Source organism: Rhea pennata, chromosome 1, assembly GCF_028389875.1.
Source record: "Rhea pennata isolate bPtePen1 chromosome 1, bPtePen1.pri, whole genome shotgun sequence".
Taxonomy (NCBI): Eukaryota; Metazoa; Chordata; class Aves; order Rheiformes; family Rheidae; genus Rhea; species Rhea pennata.
In genome coordinates, this window is record NC_084663.1 from 133651211 (window position 1) to 133675624 (window position 24414).

The 24414-nt window shown below is 41.9% G+C and overlaps 1 protein-coding gene across 2 annotated transcripts; it reads right to left on the minus strand.

Moving 5' to 3' along the window:
- Positions 1-89: 89 nt before the first annotated feature.
- PDHA1 (pyruvate dehydrogenase E1 subunit alpha 1) lies at positions 90-20159 on the minus strand. 2 transcript variants are annotated; one of them, XM_062600813.1, is made up of 12 exons: positions 19922-20159; positions 17539-17553; positions 13202-13270; positions 10330-10503; positions 9661-9787; positions 6454-6545; positions 5983-6075; positions 4396-4551; positions 3976-4047; positions 2958-3025; positions 1842-1950; positions 90-563 (listed from the first exon to the last, which is right to left on the minus strand). In XM_062600813.1, the coding sequence occupies exons 1-12, from the start codon at positions 20000-20002 to the stop codon at positions 399-401; spliced, it is 1221 nt and encodes a 406-aa protein (XP_062456797.1). In that variant the 5' UTR covers positions 20003-20159; the 3' UTR covers positions 90-398. The 2 variants fall into 2 exon arrangements, with proteins under 2 accessions (XP_062456797.1, XP_062456808.1); XM_062600824.1 differs by lacking the exon at positions 17539-17553 and having other exon boundaries at positions 19922-20158.
- Between the last annotated feature and the right edge of the window lie 4255 nt (positions 20160-24414).

Consider the following 24414-nt stretch of genomic DNA (forward strand, 5'->3'; position numbering starts at 1 on the left):
TTTCATTTAACAATATTTTTGCAGCAAATACACAACATTCAAAAAAATTGAAATTGGTTAATTAAGAAACAAACAAACTGATGACCAGGTAAGTGTTGTTGAAGTTTAATATTTTTGTACTGTACATGACAGAACAGTCCAAAGAAAGGTCACTGAAGTAAATATATAAGCAATTTAAATAAACCACTGCTCTCTCCTAATTCAGCTCCTTCTGAAGCAACATTCAGCATCTTTAAAACAGTCTATAATAAGATGGATTTCCCCTACACCATTTTTAACTTTCCTCTGTTGAAAGAGCTTTTAAATAAGCTTAAGGTTTGTTTCCAAGTCATTATAGTTCTTGTAAATGCATTTACAACTTATTCTCATGAATAAGTTACCTCCCATAAAAAAGGCTTTTAGCTGACAGACTTGTACTTTATCCATTGATTTGGGCCACGCACTTCAAAGGGTGGCTCATTGAAGTAGATGTGGTGACCTAGTTCTTCCAGCGGTGGCTCTGGATCAGTGGTAGCAAACTGAGCAGCTTCCTCGATCTCCTTCCTTACTGCCACATCAATTTCCTAAAGCAAAAATGGAAGCTTATTAGAAGACTGCTCAGAACAGTGTCGTCATTTTTGAGTTTAAACCTAATGCTGAAGCAGCGGTCACGATTAGGGGTTACAGCATCTGAGAACGTGAACAGAAATGTGTAAAACAAATAACACCACCTTTCTTACTCAACTGCAGCATTTTCCCTTTTTGATAATAGTTTAGTTTCTTATTGCCAGAAGAACATGACTGCACTGAGCTTTTGCATTTTTGACTCCAATTCTGCAAAACATACTAAGGATGCTTAAGAGGATGTTGACTGCAAGGAAAACATCACTTTTTCATGCATATAAGCCTTTACAAGACATGTAGAGCTATAATACAACCTCTGCCTGTTATATTTGTGTTACCTTCCTTCAAGATAGGCTTTTCATTTAAATAACTCAAACTTACTTATTGCCACAGGTTAGTATATCAAATTTTATTTATACTTTACTTACTTAACCCTCTATTAACTCTCATAGTTAGTAACATATGTAATGTACACACACACATGCACGTGCACGTGCATGCACACATGCTATTAGCCCTCAACATCACTTGCACATAATTACTGCTTTTTCTAGAGGAAGTAAAATCAACATTCTGCATGAAAAAAAAATGCAAACAAAAATAAGTAAAAGTTTAATAGTTTACCTGCTAGAAATTCTCTTGCTAATGTAATGGTATTTTTCAATAGAAAAATATTTATAATCTCAAACTCATATATAGCTAGAGATGTATGGCTGTAAAACAGTACAGCATTAAGTAAATAGCTAGCTAGCTACTTAATTTGTTCTACTTCCCTTTTTCTTCTCCCTACCCTCTCTTTAACAGGAGGGAATCAAAATACTTACTTACAACACTTGCTGAGAGGGTTCCTGAACCCTTCGCTAGGATTTGTCACTACTGAGGGGAAAGCAGCCAGCAGGGTGACTTCCCTGCCTTTCAGGCTTTCCTTAGTGCTAGGTAGTCTAGAAAACCTGGGGAATTTTGATTTCTAGATGTTAGCGTGACAGGAGATGTATTCAAAACACTAAGACACACATACAGAGTTACATTCAGCACCAAAGGCAAAAAGCCTTTCAAGAACAGTGCATCTTCATTACCTCATCTGCACCAACATTTTACTTTCACTGATTTAAGCAATAACAACAAAAAGAAAACTTCAAAGAACAGGTGATCCATACTGCAGTATGATGCCCTTTTCAGAGCACATTAATATTTGAGGGCACATGAGCTGGCTTAAACATAATGACTTAAAGCTATACCTTTAATTCTTCAATGCTAGCAAGGTTATTGTTGATCATTCTGTCCTTCAGCAAAGTAATGGGATCACTTTTACTTCTTACTTCTTGAATTTCTTCTCTAGTACGATAGCTATGAGAAAACCAAGCAGAGACACGAATGTCACTCAGTGGTATCCTTCAGCAGAGGTGAGGTCTTAGACACAGTTCAACTGACTTACTTACTTACATCATTTTTGACAAATGGTTTGGTTGCCCCCCTTTTTTTTTAATGAATGCAATGAAAATACAGCAGTATTAATCACTCAAAGAACAAAGGTGCAGCTACATCTAGAACATTTCTGAGATCTTGGCATGGAGCCAAAGTGTGTGTATTTAGGCTCCAGTGGGAAAGGCAAGGAAGAAACTGCAGCCTTGGCTTGAAACAGTTACCATGGGAAGCTGTATTTCCTGCTTCCCATCTTCCTTAAGGGAAAAAGCAGTAAGGGGCTAGATGACTTGCTCTGTACTGTTAAACAAACAGTCACAATATATCCACAGTCTGAAGGCTTAAGAATGGATGTGTTTAAGCAACTCGATCAAAATTTTCAGTCTACAAGCTTCCAGTGAAACTTTGGGATACACTTCTATTATTTCATGTAGATAAATTCAGATTTGTCAGATGGCCCAAGTCCTGTCAGCAACTACCTACTTGTATTTTAAAAAGTGTTCCATTTGACTGGACATTCCAAACAGTTCCTACACTATCAGCTTACAGGTTTTTTATTTTCTAGAAGTCCTGGGAAAGCATGTTGTTTTCCAGTCAAAGCTAGCTTAGAAGAACACAGCACCAGTATATTATTTTCTGACATGAAGAAGTCACACTGAATGTAGAATCCTTAATCAAAAGTACAGAAATTTAACTTACTGCTTGTTTTAAAATTATTTTTCATAGTTTGTAGGCAAAATAATAATTATGTTCCATTGTCACTGATTATCTACAGAGCAGTAAGATGAATGATCAGGTTGATCACAGAGACTTCATCACAGCCTTCATGCACTTCAGAGTAGATTTAGGCATCATATCCATGACTCATTTTTTCAGAATTCCGATCATCCATGCTTGGTTTCAGTGAATGCTGTGGAAGTATGAAACAGTACCTGATTCCAGGGTCACTCATACTGTGGCCATGATAGCGGTATGTCTGCAGCTCCATCAGAATAGGACCCTTAAAAAGATACAGAGAGTATTACCACCTTGAGTGACCAATCTGTTGTTACAGCAAAAAGTATTTGCTAATAGTGAATCACACTGATGAATGATATTAATTCAGTATTCTTTTCTTAAACAAAAAACTCCAAACCTCCCCCCCACAAAAAACAAAAAAACCTTTCAAATGAAAGTATGTTATGTGCTTCACATCATTATTCTTTTGTTCTTACTGTGCTGTATTAAACAATTTCTTCTTCTCCAGTATCATTCCACCATTACTCATACAGCCTGTTCTTTCACTGAAATAAATACAGTAACTCACAGAACCTTATTCTTCTGTATCAATTTTGTTCTTTTTGTACTGGGAATGCACAGCACGAACAGTATTTCACCAAATACTAAACATCATCTTCAGAAGCAATGCCTCAAACTTGAGTGACAAAAAAATGCTGAAAGTCTTAATATCTTATCTAGGTTTTTTATGCACTGCTATGTAGGTATGTAGAAATGTATGCATCTTGTGTTCATGTATCCAGTCTCAAAAAGTCTTTTCACTTCACTTTTATTTTTGCCATAAAAATAAGATGATTACTTTTCTTGTTGCACCCCCTAAATTAATCTCTTCAAAGAGAACACATCGCATAACAGTCAAAACCTTTCACAATGGAATTTAACTGGAAAAGAAAGCAGGAAGACAACAGGGTATCAGGGCTTTGGTTTAAAAAAACAAAACAAAACAAAAAAGGTTTCACTAACATGTAGGTGATATTAACAAATTCTAACAAAATTAGAGAATCAATCAAGTACTTGCAGGTTCAATACTGGGCAGGGAAGGGGAAGAAATAAAGTCAAATACAGTTTCAGCAGCAACTGCAGAAAATGGGTTAGATAGAAGTTTCGTGTATAGCAACAGTGTTGCAAAAAATTTCACCTGCAGTAAAGGAATGATGATGATTACCAACTTACTTTTCCAGCTCTACAGTACTCAGTTGCAAACTTTGCTGCTTCCCGAACACTGAGAACATCCATACCATCCACCTGATAAAGAGAAAGAAACAGGAGATAAAGAAAGAAAAGTTGAAGCAAAAAGCTACCAAAATCCCCAAAACTTTGAATGTTACTATTTTTCACGAGTGCAGTAGGAATTAAATTTCAAATTCTGTTACATATGTTTTATATCTTTTTGATATATATGTATAGTGTCTGTAATAATCATATCTATACATACATACATATATAAATATATTAGAACTATTGTTCTTATGAGTATCTACAGACATGTTTTTCATACACATGAAATCCCTTTTCCCCTCCCACCCCACCCCCCTGCTCCCTCCCCCACACCACTGATCTCTCGCTCTCAGAAGCAGCTGGGACTGTACTCACCCTGAGGCCTGGGATGAAGTCTCCCCGTTTGTAGTAGTCAGTACTGGCTGCAGCTCTTTCAACTGAAGTTCCCATTCCATACCGATTATTCTCACAGATAAAAACACAAGGCAACTTCCACAAGGCTGCCATATTGTAGGTTTCAAATATCTGGCCCTGAAAGAAAAGAAAGATACGTAAAGAAAAATTTAAGAGAGCGTGCACTCAAACTTTAAGCGTTATGCTCTACCGAAAATCTTTCAGTTGCAAAGGTCTAGCTGGTAAACTTGTAATACTAAAGGCAATCTGAAACAAGCCATTTCCTTCAGCTGAGAAGGAATGAGAGAGAAAAGTATCACTATCCAAGATAAAGGCTATTTCAATATACTTGTATTTATATATACTTGTAAGATTTTTCAGGATTTAATTTTTAACTTCATTCAGAATCTCTTAGGGCAATACCAAACCTTAAGATTTTGACTGAAATATTTTAAGAAGTCATAGAAAAAAAAACAGCTCAACTGTAATGCACTAGTCTTGCTGCTGAGAATGAAACATACGGAAAACCAAGAATTGAGATCCGTGTTTAGGAAATGGGAAATTACGCAGCAGTAAGGAACAGTGTTCTCTAAACCACCAATTTCTCATCTGGCTTAATTTTTCTACCCATAACGTGAAGATAACCATTCAAATGTCAAAAGTAAGTGGTTGTGCGAGATGCTCTGTCCTCCTCTTTGCCTTCACAAATTAAGTTGAATGTTTCTCTCCATGCAGTAGCACGGTCAGCTTCTCTTCTATCCTTCAGCGCTCTGCTCACAGCAGACAGACTTCAAGCAGTGACATACTCAGGTGAGCCACTCACTACTAGAAAGGGGATAATAATAGTAACTAGAAACCCTCTCTCCCTTGACTTCCGCTGTGTTCAAATAATTAACAATTAGCCCCACTCCCTTTGCATCTAGGCCGCTCTCGATGGGAAGGAACTAAAAGGCTTTCCCTTCGCTCTAGCAACATGGGCAGAATTCGAAATAGGAGTGGGGAAGGATAGCCATTGACATGAAGCCCATAATCCCAAACAGGCCCCAAACAGGATGGGGGGGTAGCGAAATCCAAGCACATACTTCATTCCTGATATGTAAAGAACAACCAGCAATTAACTTCTCAACTGTTCACCTGAATCACTCCTCTGAGGACCATACAGTCCTCAAAGACACTGGCACCTACTCAAATGCCTAGTATGACCAAAATTTGCCAGCTGCTCTGCCACCTACATGCAGTTCATCTCGGTGAAGAGCACTTCACAACAAAAACCCTAAGAAAAACTGCAAATGAACTGCAGGACAGAGGGTGTCCATTGTTTTCACTCTCCAGCACTGCTTTCAATCATCTGTGGGCTCCTTTAGTAAAGCCTCTCTGGAACAGAAAGCCCAACAAAAACCTTAGTGCAAGTTCACAGCAGATGTTGCACGGACTGCAGATACTAAAACAGAGACAGGGTGAAGGCTGCTCTGCCATTACCCTGTAAAGAGGCAGAGCTCGCAGAAGGAACACCCCTTATCCATAGTCACACTCCTCCTTACAAAGCTTCATTAGGCAAAGCTAGCTTACCTGATTGGCTGCACCATCTCCATATAAAGTCAAACAGATTTCATTTTTACCAAAGTATTTACAGGCTAGTGCAATCCCAGCTCCAAGAGGAACCTATTACAAAATACAGAATAAAGCAAAATTTTAGAACAATGTCTGGAGGAGTTGGAGACAGCCTGTGAGCTATAAAGAGGCCTTTAAAGTATCAGGGAGGAGCTCCACAAATGAAGAGTTGTCACCAACCCATTTCCATTTGTTCCAATCCGCATAACAGCCAAAAATCTAAACATTAATATATTCTGTATTTGATTCATCTTTGTGTTACAGCTCCCAAAGCTGTAAGCAAACCAGAACAGAGACATAACATAGATTAATTGCCACAGAGCAATGGTAGCTGTACAGGAGCTCACAGCATGAAAATTGAAAGAAAACACTGGCATAGGCCACTGGAGAAATTAAACTTGTGATTTAAAGCAGAAGTCAGGTATATACCTGAGCACCAACAATGCCATTACCACCATAGAAGTTCTTGGTATACATGTGCATTGATCCTCCTTTTCCCTTTACACACCCTCCTCTTCGACCTGAAACATGAACAAGCAATTACTTGTCAGCTAGCGAAATGAGTGAAATCTGACTTCAGCTGGTCCAAGTTTCTGCCTCTTTTTTGAGTTACTAAATACAGAAGGAAAATTACTATATAAATATCTAATTCAATTAATTACATATATTAATATATAAATACATATATTTTATTTATATATATATATGTGTATATATATATATATTTAAATAGCCAACATTGTCACAGGGAAGATTCCCTTCTACACAGACTGTAGATGATGGCACCTGTGTTCATACCTTTATTGCCAAAGCTAAAAGTGAAAAGGACTGTACAGTTCTTTTATGGTAGTGAAGATTACATGTACCTGAAGTACAGACAATCACTAGAAGAAAAAATTACAGATGGACATTATACCAACAAACATACATCAGGAGGTCACCTACTCCAGCACTACTCAAACTGCAGTTTGAAGATAAATGGTGGTGCACAAAGCACTAGAACAAAGCCCATTAAATGATATATAAAAGCATTTTTAAATACATGTTATATTTCCCAGTTGTGTGGGAGTGCATATGACTCAGTGCCTACGAAAGGGCACTCAGAGAGGCATCTCACAGGTGCCCCCAGTACCTCAAGGCAGAGGCTCAAATTGCTTTCTAAATTCAACCAACTTCTTTCAGATACAGGCCTCAAGTCACTACGCATTGCTCTTTAAAAGCATGTATTTTACAACTATATTTTCAAAGAACAGCCTTTTATTTACCAGCATTCTGCATCTCCTCTTGCCCTCAGGGGCAAGGTATTCTTTGATCCCCTCCCCGAAGCTAGTAAACACTTCTAGAACACCTCCACTTCCAGTGCAGGGCCAATTTGTATTTGCTAGCTGTCTATCCAGTTATCAAAAAACGTAAGAACACAGTTCTTCAGCTCAGGTCCTACATATCCTTAGGATTATTTCCATTAAATAAAATAGATCTATTGCATTTTGACAGCATTACATCATTTCAAATCCTAAAGCCATTAGCGCCTTTTCTGCTGAACTGATACCCAGCCCACTGGTAGTTCACTTCACCTAGTCAGTATTTTTTACAATTGGTCCTTATTAAGCTATACCTCATTTTTTAGGTCATCTCTCGTTTTTCAGGATTTGAATTCTAATCCGACCTTCCTAAAAATACATAGCTCCACCCACCCTGCTATCTTCCAGCTGTTCAACAAGCACAATCCTCCACACCATTCCCCTAATTCTAAATGGAAATTTAACTGGTACCACAGAGGATAAACTACTTCAACAACTTGCTGAATACATTCTTTCAGTTTGACAAAGAAACTTTGATAATTACTGTGAACACAGCTTTCTAGCTACATTTCAAATGATTTCATTTATATCATGACTCACTAATTTCTTATACAAGATCACAGCGGATACCATCAAAAGATGAAAAACGCAATAACAACAAAAAAAAAAAACCCTGAGTGTTGGATGCTATCTTGAAATTTGTACTTCTCTTCCTTACCTAATAGTAGGTCATTTTAATTAGTCCTCATATCACCTTTCAAATGCTTTTGAAAGGTTTTCTTCTGTTCTTTTACAGATTCTGCCAGCTAGGGCCAAAGCAAAAAAAAAAAAAAAAAAAAAAAGTGAATTTTCTAATTTTAATTAGAAAACTATTGTTCTTTTACACCTGAACTTCAGTAATTTCTCCTCATTTCAATTTTTGTACAATCCTTTGATGTATTTTAGATCACTGAAGAACTCCTGACTTAGAGTCATTTTTTCGCTCTACTTTCTATCTTTCCTGGAATAATTTGCCCTAGTGTGCACAAAATCATTTTTAGGGAACTGTTAATTCTCTCAAACAGTCCTTTTCCTTAGCTCATATCCTGTACCAATCTTAGTTTGCTTGACTCTTTCTGCTCCCTGAAAGATTCTTGAATGCTATCATTCTGTGGTAACTAACTCAAGCTCTTTTTCAGTTTGGCATTTTCAGTCAGAATCTTTGTTGGTAAGAATCAGCCCTAGCAATGCTCCTCTCAAGAAACCTGCCCAAGTGTCATTTCTTGAAACAACACTCTCTGTACTGCTGTTGTTCTTTCCCAATAAAAAATAAATAAAGTAGAAAAGAATTAAAAAAAGAATAATGGTATAGAAGATTGTGCTGTGAAAGGAAAAAATAACTTGACAAAAAACCACTATCGCTGATATTTCTGGTTTCAGAGAAAATAGTAAACCTCCGTCATGACAAATTCCTTCCTTACTTTCTTCCTATTGGTATCTAGTGATACTTGGCAAGTCAATCATCCACAAGATCCTGGGCTTTGGTGCAATGTTACAAACATATATTATTAATAAACATATACTCAGCATACAAAAGCATACTTCTCTACCTCCAAAATGTCCTTTCATATATTAATGTTTCAAGCACTCAAATTCTCATATCGTGTTTTTATTATATCGTAATACTGAGAGCATACAAAGGCCTTCAGATTTGCTGTTCATTTTTTCATTTGTAGCATTAGCACACAGATTTGTAAGAGTTCAGCAGGCTGATCCACTCTTCTCTTGCCTATGAACTTACTATGAATAGCCATCTCTCCTTTCCACAAAGTCTTAGATCTGCCCAAATTACCATTTAATATTCTTGTTACAATCAAATTACCCCAAACAACATTCAGCTTACAATTACAGACAGAGTTTACCACTCTTCCAAGACCAAAGTTTAGCAACATTACTAAGAAAATTCAAGTCTGTCCCATGGAGGGTAATGCTCTCCTCTGTCAAGAGTAAATCTCTACCACTAGCAATGTAATTGCTACTACTGCAAGTTCCATTTAAACAAGCTGCTACAGCACAATACATGCAGCCTGCAGTATCCAGAACAGTTTTATAAAGTTGAACCTTAAGGACTGGCACTTCTCATATTAAATATGCTTGTGATTAAATAAATATTGCTTGTGATTTGTTTTATAATAAAAAAGTGGTTGCATCAACAAGTCACACATTGATTTATTTTGCTAAGTAACTAAATTAATTCTGAAGCCCCAGAACACTTATCAACATCATTTTGATTTTGTGTAACAGATTCTGACACAAGAACAGCAGCATCTATATCCTCATTTTACTAAACACAAACCTGTAAGTTCAGCAAGAATTGTTCGAACAGGAACTCCTCGTGCATAAGTAAAGCCATGAGCTCTGTATGCTGTTATCACATGATCTGTGGGCTTTATGGCAACTTCAAGGCCTACGCAGCAAGCCTCCTGTTATAAAGGAAAAATAAGCTTAGCAATGAAGAAAAAACACCCAACTAACAGCCACCAGTGTGAAAAGGGCTACCTATGGACCTCCATACATACTTAAAATATGAGCAGAAAAAAGGAAAAGCACAGATATAACAGACTGTCTTAAATCCCATGGAGAGGTAGACCTCTCTTTGAGGCTAGAGCTAAAGAATCTTAGCCTCCAAATCCTGTTCTATGCTGACTGTGACAAACAAAAGCAGACAGAAGTAGAAGGCTGAAAATATCTACAGACTTTTCCCACAAGCACCTCCCAAACAATACATCTAAGTAACTGCAATTCAAAAAAGGGGAATGGACAGACAGCAAAGTTTCACTGAAGCTCAAAGTTCTACTAGCTCTTGCTTTTATAGCCAGTATTGCCCTCTGTGAGGCACTGGAACAAAAAACATCAGTGAAGCTCGATGAGGATGATGTGGGAAATAAGCAGAATTTAGTATGCTGTGTTGCATTAAAAAAAAAAAAAAAAAAAAAAAAAAAAAAAAAAAAAAAAAACTACTCACCTGACCATCATATAAGTGACAGAAGCCACGAATAATCTTCTGCTTATACAGCTGGTCAGACTTCAATTCCATGCGCCGTATGGTCTGCATTGTCTTGTAGTAATGGAGCCCCTCCTCTCGAGTCAGCACTGCTGTGGTGCTAGGACCTTCTTCCAGGCGATGAAGGTCACACTTCTGCAAAGTTGATCAAGTAGTTATTTCTTGAATTTATGAATGTTATTAACATTTTGTTTTCACAATGTGTTGTTTTAAATTCAGCTTGTGATACCTCTTAAAAAAGAAAGTCAACAAAACCTCAATTCATAGGTCAAAATAATACACTAAGGTTTGTGCAATACTTCCAAATCCAGGGGTCACTATAGAAAAAGAAAAAAAAAGACAAAACCTGTTTTAATACAGACAGATTTACATTCTTGAAATGAAGCCTTGTAGATCCTACTAGAAATAGATTAACTATAATGGTTACAAAATACTGAAAAAGGCTATTTCCACGGCTGTTGTCTGCCAAATACTTAGTAAAAGCTGCAGAGGCTTAGTGAAGTGATGAGTAAAACAATACCATAACCAGCAATTTACATATTATAACAGATGAGAGACAATGACATTAAAAAAAAAGAGAGGAAAAAAAAAAATCTATGAAGTGACCCTTACAGACTCTGTCTCTATTTGAAAGGAGCTTCTTTTGCGAAACAGTTTTTAAGATCTGGTCCTAAGATTGGACCTTACCTCATCTACCACAGAACAAAGAGTACAGTTTTGGGAACGTCTCTTCCAGAACCTTTTCCTTTTCTCCGTTTCTCCTTTGGCGGGGTAGAGAAGAAATATACAGAATACAATTTTTATTTTCATTTTCCTTCCAGTTTCCTCTTAGGCAGAGCTTTTACACCTCCTAATTTCTTTTAAATATAGTAGTCATGAACTAGATGCTCGTATGTAATATACAAAAACCAGTATCTTTTACTGGAACCACTTCAGTATCAAATGACAAAATAGTTTCAGTTCTATAAAATATATATATAGAGAGATATGTATATGCACACATACCCACCTGTTAGCATCCTCAAGCCATAAAAAGAGAAGAGGTAGTAATCTATTAAATCTCTCCTAAATATCCTTTAATAAGAATGTTCTGTTAAATATTTCCATGTGAGCCTTTTTATTAAAAAAAAAAAAAAAGTGATGATATTCTTCTCTTCCTAAACCCATCTGAAACATTTTATACTGCATAATATTGGTGTAAAAGGTAAACACCTCAAATAAGTGGAAGTTCCCTTCAAAACTCTGACTTCAACTTGGTCCTTGAATGTTGCACACATATAATAATAGGTGCACTGTGCTTCCTCACCTCCCTTCTTCTCTTGTAGAAGTGCCCAGTCCAGGGTCCTAAAGTCATGCCTTTGCCTACGGCACCTGCAACAGTATCTGTGAAAAGCAAGCTGAGAAGCCACAAGGTTGCACCTTGTGGAATAAACCACATGATATCACACTAGCTCATCTACAGCTGCCTCTGAGGGAGCAGATCAAGGAGGACATCTGTGTATACAGACAATTCAATGGTGGCCTGATGAGGCTAGGAAGTGCATCTTCCCAAGTTCACAGATCCCCTTTAAGCACCACTTTCCAGTCAACTCTCTGGACAATCCACACAGTCTTGCTTCCCCCACCCTGCACTACTATTAACCCTGAGGGATCTCCCAGTCCCTCAGATCACACTGGTACCTAAGAGGAAGGTACCAGGATGGCTCGAAATACTGAAGTACATTCAGTAATAAGTAGCCATAAGCCATTCCTGCCCTAGCCACCCCACCAATCAAATCAGTGTGCGCAAGACAACTTCCTCCCCACACCATGTACTATACTGAGTTTGCACGGAGGGCTGATTTTAGCTACCCCTGAGGAAAGGCCAAAAAAAAAAAAAAAAAAAGAAAAGAAAAGAAAAAAAACCTGCAAACATGCAAGTTTGGTGAAACAGATCAAACAAATTTCTCTGTGCAGAACAAACAAACATACCAATATACTTACTTACAGGCCACAGTTTATATTAAAACAACAGTCTATCAAAGGCAAATCCACTGACACTTGGATGAATTTGATATAACACAACACACGCACACTACTGTAAGACAGCTCTACTTCAGCATTCACGTAACCAAATTTTAATCCTTTATTCTACCCAGAAAATATTTTTCATACAACTCTTCTTCATCCCTACTGCACACGAAACAATTTTAATGCTTTTCAGGCAGGGATAAACAGGTAGCAGATGGAAGGAAAAAACAAAGTATTTCATTCAGATTTTCCTGAATGAAATGCCAGCACAAAAGCTACTTCAGACGTAAGCCTCACTTTTTCCTAAGACCAAAACTACTGTGGAAAGCTGACAAAACATCAAGCATATTTTTTGAGCTGCACTAACTCAAACTTTAAAAAGGGTGCCATTTTTTTCCTCCTAAATCCAGACGGATCTCAAACACCTGCATGCCTAGAATACAGAACCGATGACTCCTTAAACAAAGAGCAGGGAAAAAGAATAGAGAGCAAATGTCAGCTATCTGATTTAAACACATTAAGGAAACATTAATATCCTTCCCACACAACAGAAAAGATTCTTCACTGCCCACACAACTCCACTGTACCAGTTATATTACAATATCACAGCTGCAAAGAATCAGAATTTTACATTCTAGATAAACAAGTAATGTTACTACATACTTCCAACTCCATTTAGAAACCATGCCAGATACCGAGAGGTTTGGTTCTGGATATTCAAACAGTATTTTTATAACAGAAAAGCCAAGAGGTGAGCACTATCATGTCAAGATCTACAACAATGCTTATATAGAATGTCCACGTAAGTATTCAGCTTCTTTACCTTAATTTCAAATGTAGCTTCATTTGCAAAATCTGTGTAGTTACGTGACGCTACCATCACTCGGGATGCCTTAAAAAAGAAAAAAGAAACCAACACAAGCAACATTTAAAGACAATTATCAGGCAGCTTCTCAATCATTTCTAACAACGCTCCCAAATTGAAATAATTTGTGAATCAAACTAACCAGTAACATATCCCCAAAGTACTAAAGTAGTAGAGAGTTTTGTACACACATTTAAGTGCCAGAATTCCTTCAAAACCAGTATTTAGAATTAAGAAAGAAAAAGAGAACAGAATTTTAATTTTGTGATACTTCTGATTATCCAAATAAAACCAGTAAGCTTCCAAAGACTGTAAAAAGCATCAAAAAAATTCATAAAAATAAGTATCCCCCCCCCCCACAGGCAAGATTCACTATATGAATAGCAACTTAGCTAAATCAAAGAAATTTTGATGGCTTTCTGTGATGATTAGCATTTCACATTACTAGAACAAAAGACTTCTTAAGGGGAAGAAAAAAACAGCAAATCTCTGAGAGACGAATTAATCTCACTCTTTCCTATTAAAGGAAAAGGAAATTGGAGGAACGCAGTAGGTAGGAAGGAGGAGGGAGGGTGTCTTAGAGACAGGATAGACAACAAAACACAACTTGGGTTGGGGGTCCTCCAAAAGGCGCACGCAGCTGGGGATGTGCGTTTGGGACATGGCTATGGGGGACCCCCATACACCCTTCCTGGGAAACCTGCAGGCATGACCACCTCTGTGAAATGCCTGTGCACCAATGCACGCAGCATGGGGAACAAACAGGAGGAGCTGGAGATCTGTGTGCGATCGCAGGGACACGATCTCACTGCAGTCACAGAGACATGGTGGGATAGCTCACATGACTGGAATGCTGCCATGGATGGATATGTGCTTTTTGGGAAAGAGAGGCCAGGAAGGCGAGGTGGTGGAGTTGCTCTTTATGTGAGAGGGCAACTGGAATACATCAAGCTGTGACTAGGCAGGGAGGAGGAGGAGGCAGTCGAGAGCTTATGGGTGAAGATCCCATAAGGCAGGCTAACACAGGGCACACTGCTGGGGGTGTCTGCTACAGGCCACCTGACCAGGAAGAGAAAGTTGATGAGGCCTTCTATAGGCAGCTGAAAGTAGCCTCAAGATCACAGGCCCTGATTCTCATGGGGGACTTCAACCACCCTGACATCTGCTGGAGGAACTACACAGCAAGGCACAAGCAGTCCAGGAGGCTCCTGCAGTGCACTGATGATACCTTCTTGTCACAATGGTGGAGGAGTCTACGAGGAAGGGTGTCCTGCTGGACCTTGTCCTTACCAACAGAGAGGGACTGGTTAGAGATGTGAAGGTTGGGGGCAGCCTTGGCTCCACGAGATGGTGGAGTTCAGGATTCAGCAGGGAAGAAGTAAGGCAACAAGCAGGATTGCAACCCTGGACTTCAGCAGAGCGGACTTTGGGCTCTTCAGAGACCTAATTGGTGGAGTCTCATGGGTCAAGGCCCTAGAGGGAAGCAGGGGGTCCAGGAGAGCTGCCTAATACTCAAACATCATTTCCTCCAAGCTCAAGAGCAGTGCATCCCTATGAGTAAGAAGAGCAGCAAAAGGGGCAGGAGACCTGCATGGGTGAGCAAGGAGCTCTTGGCCAAAATCAGACAGAAGAAGAAAATACGCAGAATGTGGAAGAGGCGACAGGCTACTTGGGAGAATTATAGGAGTGCAGTGAGAGTATGCAGAGATTCAGTGAGGAAGGCTAAGGCCCAGTTGGAACTGAGTCCAGCAAGGGATGTTAAGGACACCAGGAAGGGCTTCTTCAAATACATCAGCAGCAAGAGGAGGACTAGGGAAAATGTGGGCCCACTACTGAATGGGGCAGGGGCCCTGGTGACAAGGGATACAGAGAAGGCAGAATTACTGAGTGCCTTCTTTGCTTCAGTCTTCACTGCTAAGGGCAGCCCCCAGGAATCCTGCAGCCTGGACATGAGGGAGAAAGTCCAGAGAAAGGAAGACTCTCCTTTGGTGGAGGAGGAAAGGATTAGAGATCTTCTGGGCAGGCCAGACATCCACAAATCCATGGGCCCGGATGGGATGCACCCACAGGTACCGAGGGAGCTGGCGGATGTTGTTGCCAGGCTGCTCTCCATCATCTTTGAAAGATCCTGGAGAGCTGGAGAGGTGCCTGAGGCCTGGAAGAAAGCCAGTGTCACTCCAGCCTTCAAGAAGGGCAAGAAGGAGGACTCAGGCAACTACAGGCCAGTCAGCCTCACCTCTGTCCCTGCAAAGGGGATGGAACAGCTCATCCTGGATGTCATCTCCAGACATATGGAGGAAAAGAAGGTGATCAGGAGTAGTCACCAAGGCGAAATCTTGCTTAACCAATCTGATAGCCTTCTGTGATGGACTGACTGGCTGGGTAGATGAGGGCAGAGCAGTGGACGTTGTGTACCTTGACTTCAGCAAGGCTTCTGACACTCTCTCCCATAACATCCTCCTAGAGAAGCTCAGGAAGTGTGCGTTAGGCGAGTGCACAGTGGGGCGGATTGAGAACTGGCTGAAAGGCAGAGCTCAGAGGGTTGTCACCAGTGGCGTGGAGTCTAGTTGGAGGCCTGTGGCTAGTGGTGCCCCCGGGGCTCAGTACTGGCTCCCATCCTGTTCAACTTTTCCATCAATGACCTGGATGAGGGGACAGAGCGCCTCCTCAGCAAGTTTGCTGAGGACACCAAGCTGCGAGGAGTCGCTGACACACCTGAGGCTGGAGACTTGGGCAGAGAGGAACCTCGTGAGGTTCAACAAGGACAAGTGCAGGGTCCTGCAACTAGGGAAAAATAACCCCAGGCACCAGTACAAGCTGGGGGCTGACCTGCTGGAGAGCAGCTCTGCCAAGAAGGACCTGGGAGCGCTGGTGGAAGACAAGTTGACCATGAGCCAGCAATGTGCCCTTGTGGCCAAGAAGGCCAATGGTCTCCTGGGCTGCATTAGGAAGAGTGTTGCCAGCAGGTCGAGGGAGGTGATCCTGCCCCTCTACTCAGCCCTGCTGAGGCCTCATCTCGAGTACAGCCTCTAGTGCTGGGCTCCCCAGTCCAAGAGAGACATGGAGCTATTGGAGAGAGTCCAGCAGAGGGCTACAAAGATGATCCGAGGGCTGGAGCATCTGCCCTATGAGGAACAGCTGCGAGAGCTGGGCCTCTTCAGCCTGGGGAAGAGAAGACTGAGGGGGGATCTTATCAATGTGTACAAGTACCCGAGGGAGGGTGTCAAGGGGACAGGGACAAACTCTTTTCAGTTGTTGCACGTGACAGGACAAGAGGCAATGGGCAGAAATCGAACTACAGGAAGTTCCACCTGAACGTGAGGAGTTATTTCTTCACTGTGAGAGTGACGGAGCACTGGCACAGGTTGCCCAGAGAGGTTGTGCAGTCTCCTTCTCTGGAGATATTCAAGGTTCGTCTGGACGCAACCCTGTCTAACACGCTTTAGGTGACCCTGCTGAGCAGGTAGGTTGAACTAGATGATCTCCACAGGTCCCTTCCAACCTTACTGATCCTATGATTCTAAAACGATATTCTGTTTCTCCATAATTAAAGTAGGAAAAAGCATGGCCACTGCTGAAAAATAATACAGAAATACAAGAAGTGGCATACCTAAAACACATAAAATGCAGACAGGATGGTAGGGAAGAGACAAGAAGGACGTTTAAAGCTGTATTACTGTTTTGTATTAAGTGACATGCACAGATTATTAACTAACCTACAACTGGTAACCTTAGATAACTTTAGTAAATTTCAATGCATCATCAGATATGATCATCATCTGTCCATGACTGCACTGTGGCCATAGCACAGGGAACATACTTCCTCTTTAGCTGCAAAATTTTATTGCTTATTAAGCTATACATTAATTTCTGTAGCTCGTTCAGCCATAGAATTCTTATATATTTAGCTGAAGGTTCATTCCTCTGAAATTTTGAAAATGTCTCCAAAAAGGCCAGATTGATAGGTATAAATTTTGGAAAAAAGACAGGAGAAATTTCATGATTTATCTTGGTTGCCTACTCTTTTACCTAATTGATTTAGTAATCCTAATTTTTCACTCCCTCATACTTAATCCCGTGCAGATTAAATATCTAGAGTTTTTAAATTAAACTAAGCTTATATAGGTGTTTAACAAGCTGTAACAGTATTATCAGCGAAGAGAAGTTCCTAGTGTAATTCCAAGAGTTTGGAATTACTACATAAAAGCAGCACTAGGGAGTCTGTACTAAAGTTCTAATGCATGGTCAGTATAAATGTCAAAAGCAAATCTTAACAAAACTTATTTAGGCCTTACCTCACTAACAGCTCCCTAGGAGAGCAGCATTTGGAAAAGGGGAGGGGAAGAAAAAAAAAAGAAAAAAAAAAGAGAGAAGAGTAAGTACCTATTATAAAACAATTAGCTGGAGCAGGAGAGGAGAAATCAGCAAATTCTTAGCAAACTAAAACACTGTAAGAGGTATTATCCTTAAAGGTAACCTCTGAGTCAGGGAAATCCACCTTTACCCACTGCGATATGCTCAAAAATAGGTATAAAATATTGCCTTATGGATAAGGCTACTTTTTATTTGATAATTTATACCTTTGTTATAAATGCATTAACAATTCAAGACAACTACTCCCAAACATGAAAGTGTTTAGGATACAAAAATCTGTATTAAGCTATCAAATTAGATATAGTTTAGACTTCTCAGAAAATGCAGTATGTCAGCAGCAGGTTAAGCTCTTGCTGTCAGGAACAAATTTTAGGCACTCATATTTGCAATTTTTAATATATATTTTACTTGTAAGTTAGGACCTACTTTTAGATATGCATTCCATACTGTCCCAACACACATAGGAAGATCTTCTGGTGAATCTGCACTCTAATGCAACTTTCATGAATTTATTCACCCACCTGCTGATTAAACCAGGACAGGAAGTGAATGCCACGTAAGTGAGCTATCTCAAAATCCAGGTACAATAACAGATTTTCCTCTGGCAGCTAACCACCAATTATAAAAATTTACCCTTTATTGCTAACAGAAAGAACTTAAACTTCTTGATCTCACTAACAACTTTTTTTCAGCTGAGTTAGTTTCTCATAGCCACTCAACTGCCATTGATGGAAGACAGCATGAGAACAAGACCAGTCATTTCAGAGACAGTACTATCATATCAGCTCAGATTGACCATCTAGTCCCTTACAGTTCATGTGATATAGAACAGATTCCCAAAACTTTTAAGGTCCATCATTGGAGGGAAAAAAAAACCACTTAACTAACATGTTAAAAGTCTGTAATTTAGTATTTCATTTAGTCAGGTGTAAGCGTGCACGAGAGAAGAGAGTAACATAAGTGACTGCAACGCAGCATGGAAGGAAGACAGAAGCCAAGCAGCACATAGAGTTCCTCCTACTCCTGCACCAACCCCTAATCTTGTGAAGCACTGACTGGTCAGTTAGCCTGGCATTTTTCCAATGGCAAAAAATTTTGATCCAGGCTATAGAGCAAACAGGAACACAAAATATGTCACAAGATCCCTCAAAACATCTGAAAACCAACATACATCATATGCTTAATTTACACACTTAATTTACAGTCAAATTGACAGTAGCAAATATTGTGTATAAAAATTCTTATCCTGTCAAACTTACAATGCACTTTACAATCCAAAATTTAAGATCACACACACATCTTACAGTGCGTGCACGTGTGTGTGTGTAAGATGACAATTATTACACTGGAATAAGTGGAAATGTAAATTTTGAAGATGTTCCATATAAAGGAGAGCACAATAAATGAAACACTAATGCCAAAAATAATAATTTGAATGAAAACACAGGAAGAGATCAAAAAAAAAAGTGTTGTTATAGGAAACAAAGACAATAGCAATTCAAAAAGGAAGGACAGATGTTTAAATTTATAATGGAAAAAAAAAGAATATGTTTACAACTGCTCAGGGCCTGATCTACACTGACAAATATAGAAAAAAATATGTATTTTTATATCACAGAGATACCTCTCAAAAAGACTACTCTGCACAGTTAGAAGAGGAACAGGGCAGCCCTGGCCACCAGCTTTCAAGTGGCATCTAGTTCATACTCAGCACTGCAGCTGCTTGGAGCAAGGAATACTCTTCCCTTGTGTAATAACATACTGACTACAACTAGCACATTTCAAGAAGTGGGGAAAAATATCCCACATGGATTTTAAATGCGTGTAGTCTTACCAATCTTTTCTGGTATTTTAGCAGTACCTGTAAAAGGTTAAAAAAAACATACAGGAATACTTGCCACTCAGTTTTATTTTTGAGTACTATTTAAAGCTTGAAAAAATAAAATTAATTTGCTGCTGCAACCAAGTAACCTGGCCGCTACCCTTGGTATTTGGGGCGCTCCCAAAGGACAAAAATACTACAGCTATCGTGTTTGCGTACGCTCTTCCAGCAGCGATAAGGCACCGTCAGGCCTAGCTCGGCGCAATCTAACGCCGTGTCCTTGTTCCAGCGGGACGAGCGCGCCACTGGAAGCCTCCCTTCCCCCCCCCACCCCGGGGCAGCCCCAACCGCCCCGCGCCGTCCGTTACGGCCGTTGGACCCCGCGTTCCAGCCACGTCGGCTCGCGCCACGCACGGAAAGGGGGGGGGGGGGAGGAACGGGCAGGCGGCGGCCTAGCCCGCTGCCGGCCGCGCCCCGCTCACCGTCCTCCCCGCAGCGGCTGCGGCGGTAGCGGCCGGACCCTGCAGCACCCGGGAGAGCGCGGCCAGCAACATCTTGCGCATGGAGCGGAGAAGGGGCGACAGTGCCTGGCGCCAATCCCCGTCCCCGAGTCTCCTTCAACCTCCGCCGCCGCCTGCGCGCCTCCGCTGCCAACCGACGCGCTCCCCGAAGTGACGGCGCAGCCAACGCCCGCCGCAGCTCGCCCCCCGGCGGTGGGCTGACGGCCGCCTTTCCCTGCGCCCGCCCTCCGCCGCGCGCATGCGCCGCGCCTGGCGCGAGGCTGGGGGCGGTGCCGCGCGGGAGCGCGCACGGGCCGTTAACGGCCGGGAAAGGAGGTAGTTGGGGCCGGGAAGTGGCACAGGGCGAGCGCGCGGGGGCCGCCCCTGAGGCTAATGTCGTGATCAGATCACGCGTGTGAGGTAGCCGGTAGGGTTACTCTCAGGGTTCAGACCTGCTCCTAGCGTTGGCAGAAACCCGGGCGTGCCGCTGTGGAGGTGGCTGCCTGCCGAGGCGTGTCGCCCCAGGGTGTTTCCCTCGGAGCTGCTCTCCTGCCTCCCCGGCTTGGCATCCTGCTTGCTGTGGCCCAGCATCTGGGAAACACCAAACTACCAACCACCAAAATACCCAAACCACCCTGGTAGTTTTCAGTCCTGTTTACCAGCAGAATCTGAGAGGTGGGTTGGGGAACAGGTTGGCTTTTGCAAGCTGGATTTTAGCAAAGGTGCTGCAAAATCCTATGGTGCAGGAGTTCATTAGCTGTGTATTAAGGGAGAAAAAAGGTTTTTTTTTTTTTTTTTTTCCAAAAAACCATGAGTCTAGCTAGCATACTTGGATTAATATGAAAATGGCTGGCCTTTTTCTGATGCAAAAAAGGATACTTTGTACTTGCCCCCTCTCCTTCAGCTCTCACTTATCCCAGGACTAGTTACTTATTACCTGTGTGGCCTGTCCAGCACCAGCTGGGGTCTTCTATGCAGGTTTGAGTGTTCATGTTATATTTGGTCTTTGTGAGACCCTTCTCTGACAGATTTTTTGTCTGCATAAAATGGCTAATATGTTTCAACAGTTCCTTTTAATTTCACTGGCATCTCTGTCCTGGGAAATGCATAACAAAATAAGATTTAACCTAATGTGGAAGAGTCTTCTCCCCATATGAGTACCTGAGATCTCCCTTCTTCCCAGCTGAATGCTCCACACACTTCTAGGCTCATGCTGAGGTTACATGTTCAATTGCATTAATCAGTACCCAAACCAGGTTAAGCGCTCACCACCTCATCCTGTCCCCATGTTTTCTGGCTACTTGCTCCCACTCCTGCTTTGCTTTCTTGAGCTGTGCTGGCATTAACAGTGCACAGCCCTATAGTGGAACACGAAATTGATCCAGACAAAAAGCAGCTCCTCCCACCCCAAAAACCAGAAAGGCAAGAAAGTTAACTTATTTGCATCACAAATGCTTGTGCCTCCTGAGGACTGCATAGTGCTTAGCATGCTTGGGGCCCCTTGTGGCCTTGAGGCATAACCTCAAGGTACACCTTCAGCTTTCTTTAGAGTGGGCAGAAAATTGGATCTATTTCCATAATGCTGCAGCTGGGTTCCTACAGCAGTGTTTACATCCTTCATTGGCTTTCCAACTGTTTCATTATATAGTTGTGTGGGAAAGTGCGGAAGAATGTCGAGGAGATGGGCGATGGAAGCTAGCTCCATGAGAAAAGGAGCATCAACAGGGCATGTTGACCCATAGCCATGGTCACTCAGCTGGGCCCGTGCCAGGGTGGCGCTACACCTGGGCTTTGAATCGAGATTAGCGATGAGCTCGATCAATATGTGTACTGCACGTGTGTATAGTTCATAAAAACCTCCTGTTGTGCCCCTCACTGACGTTCCTCACTGCAGAGCTGCGCTCGGGGCTGCCCTGCCATCTCTCTCATGGGCCACCTTGACCTTGTGATCAAGTCCCTAAACCATCCTTCCAATTGGTACTATGGACAGGATCGTGAGAACACACAGTGCTGAAGGGGAAAAGGGAGAAAAAAGGGAAAACCTGTGAGGGGGATTCCAGGTGTGATGAGGAAGTGGCCCGGATTAGGCTACCAGGATGACCCCTTACTGAGCATTGGGGGCCGGTAGCAGAGATGGTGGTGACCTTAGGCTACCCAGAAGACTGGCAGGAATTGGCCAGTGGGCAGCAGGTAATGCCACAGGTGGTTAAGGAGGCCCTGACAGGAGTGCTCCCTACTACCATCCCTGAGCCCGTCTGAGCGTTAGCAGGGCAAGTTGTGTGGATTTTTCTGACGGCACTTTGCACACTTGATACTGAAGTGAGGAGGGTACAGCAACAGCTGCAAAGTTTGGAGAATGAAAGGGAGGATCTGGAGAAGGAGGATGGAGATTTGTGTGATGCGAAGGCGGTAGCACAGGAGTTGATTACAACCCAAACTGAAAAGAGCCAAAAATTAACCCACAGGGTAGAGCAATGAGGTTTGTGAGTGGGTAACAAATGCCAAGTGAATTATGGTAAAACCCCAGCTACAGTTGCCCAGGTGAGAGCAATAATAACTAGGCCCTCCTGGGACCCAGAGGAGTGGGATGGTAATATTTGGAGCACTTCTGGCTTGGAGGTTGATTTTGGATTAGAAGAAGAACCAGCTACTCCTCAGGTCAGACATCTTGTGCAATTGAAGGGGGAGAGGCAAGTAGATGGGAACACAGTGGAGTGATCTTGGACGTATGCCCTAAAGGAATTGCGTGAATTTCTAACTACTTCCCAGCAGCAGCCTGGAGAGTCTCTGTTAGCCTGGTTAGTGAGAGCATGGGATGCAGCTGCTGGATCGCTTACTATCTTAAGAGAGGAGCTAAGTTTAACAAGCCCCTTTTCAACAGATGCTCAAATACAATATTATCTTACCCAATTAATTTCTCTGTGAGATGAAGCAGGAAATGTTGTTGTAGCTCCAGCATTATATCAGTGGTTGTGTGCTTCTGTGTTAGGTGCCTTCCCAGCCACAGGTGAATTAGCTGCTACAGTGGGAGCATGGCATACTTTTGAGGACGGGATCAACGTGTTGCGGCAGCTAGGCTAGCAACTGGGTTAGCAGATGGAGATGGACTGGATGGTGTGGAAATAACACAGCAGATGAAAACCCAGTTATTAAAGGGGGGTTTTAAGTGCCTTGAAGCCATGAAGCCATTACTCCTTGGTGTTGTAATGCCTGCGACTGGGCTGTAGACCCCAAGAAGGTACAAGGGCTGGATATTAGTGTGCAATTCTTAGGGACAGTCTGGAGGGGGCAGACAAAAGCTGTCCCTGAGAAAGTGCACAGTATTATTCAACAGTACCCTGTTCCCACTACTGTAAAACAGCTACAAGGTTTTGGGGGCCTTCTGGGGTTCTGGCAGACTTTTATATCCCATTTAGTGTATTTAATGTGGCCGCTATAGTGTTTGACCAAAAAAAGTAGCCAGTGACAATGGACTAAGGGACAACCTTTCGAGCTGGAGGTGGCAGTTATGGGAAATATGATGTCTTGGGGGTTGTGGCAGCAATGTGCCCATGCAAGGTGGGAGCTTAAGAGGTTTCTGGTCCCATTCCCTGCAAGGGGCCGCAGTAAATTACATACCTCTGGAAAAGCAGCTCTTGGTTGAAGTGTGGGCTCTGCAGGATACTGAACGAGTTACTGCCTATGACCCGGTGTACGCACCTCTATCCCCGTTCTGTCTTGGGTGACTGATAGTACTGTCAGGGCCCATGTGAGGGTGGCCCAAAAGACATGAGTACCCCACATGCAACCTTGCTAGGGAAGTACATTTTGAGCACATACCTCTATTGTCTGAGTCAGGGGGACTGCCCCCACCCTCTGCCCCCCCAACAGAGCCATTGCCTGTCCAACAGGCCCCTCCTTTTGAGATGTTATCTCCTGAGCAATTTAGGATTGCTGAACAAAGAGTTACCAGCTTACATGTGAGACTTGATAGCCCTTCACAGTGTGTATGGCTGTTTATACCTTTGATACCTGTTCAAATAGCCCCACTCTTATTGACGTCTTCTCAAGATTTATCTTTCCAGGTATCTGCATCCACGCTAGTGAATGTCTCACAGGGAGCATCAATACTGCGAGGAATTCTGATCCATAGTGCCAGAGTGCCTCAAGTTCAATAAAAACCCTCAGTACACTCTTTGGGCAGTGTGTGGATATTAACTCCTCAGTGGCAAAAAGAGCCTGGTACTGTTTTAGCAGATGGTCCAGGAGCTACTGCTCTAGTTCTTCCTGATGGGAATAGCATGCCTTTCTATCTTCCTATCAACAGTTTATCATGCCGGCATCTGTAAGTTGCTGTCGGAATGTTGCCTCTTGCTGATGACAACAGATGCGATTGATCTACAAAACTGTCCAGCCTCGCATGTAAATACATGGATTTGGCTTGCACAAAGATCAGCTAACCTCTCTGCTTTCTGTATTGCAGTGGGGACAATCAG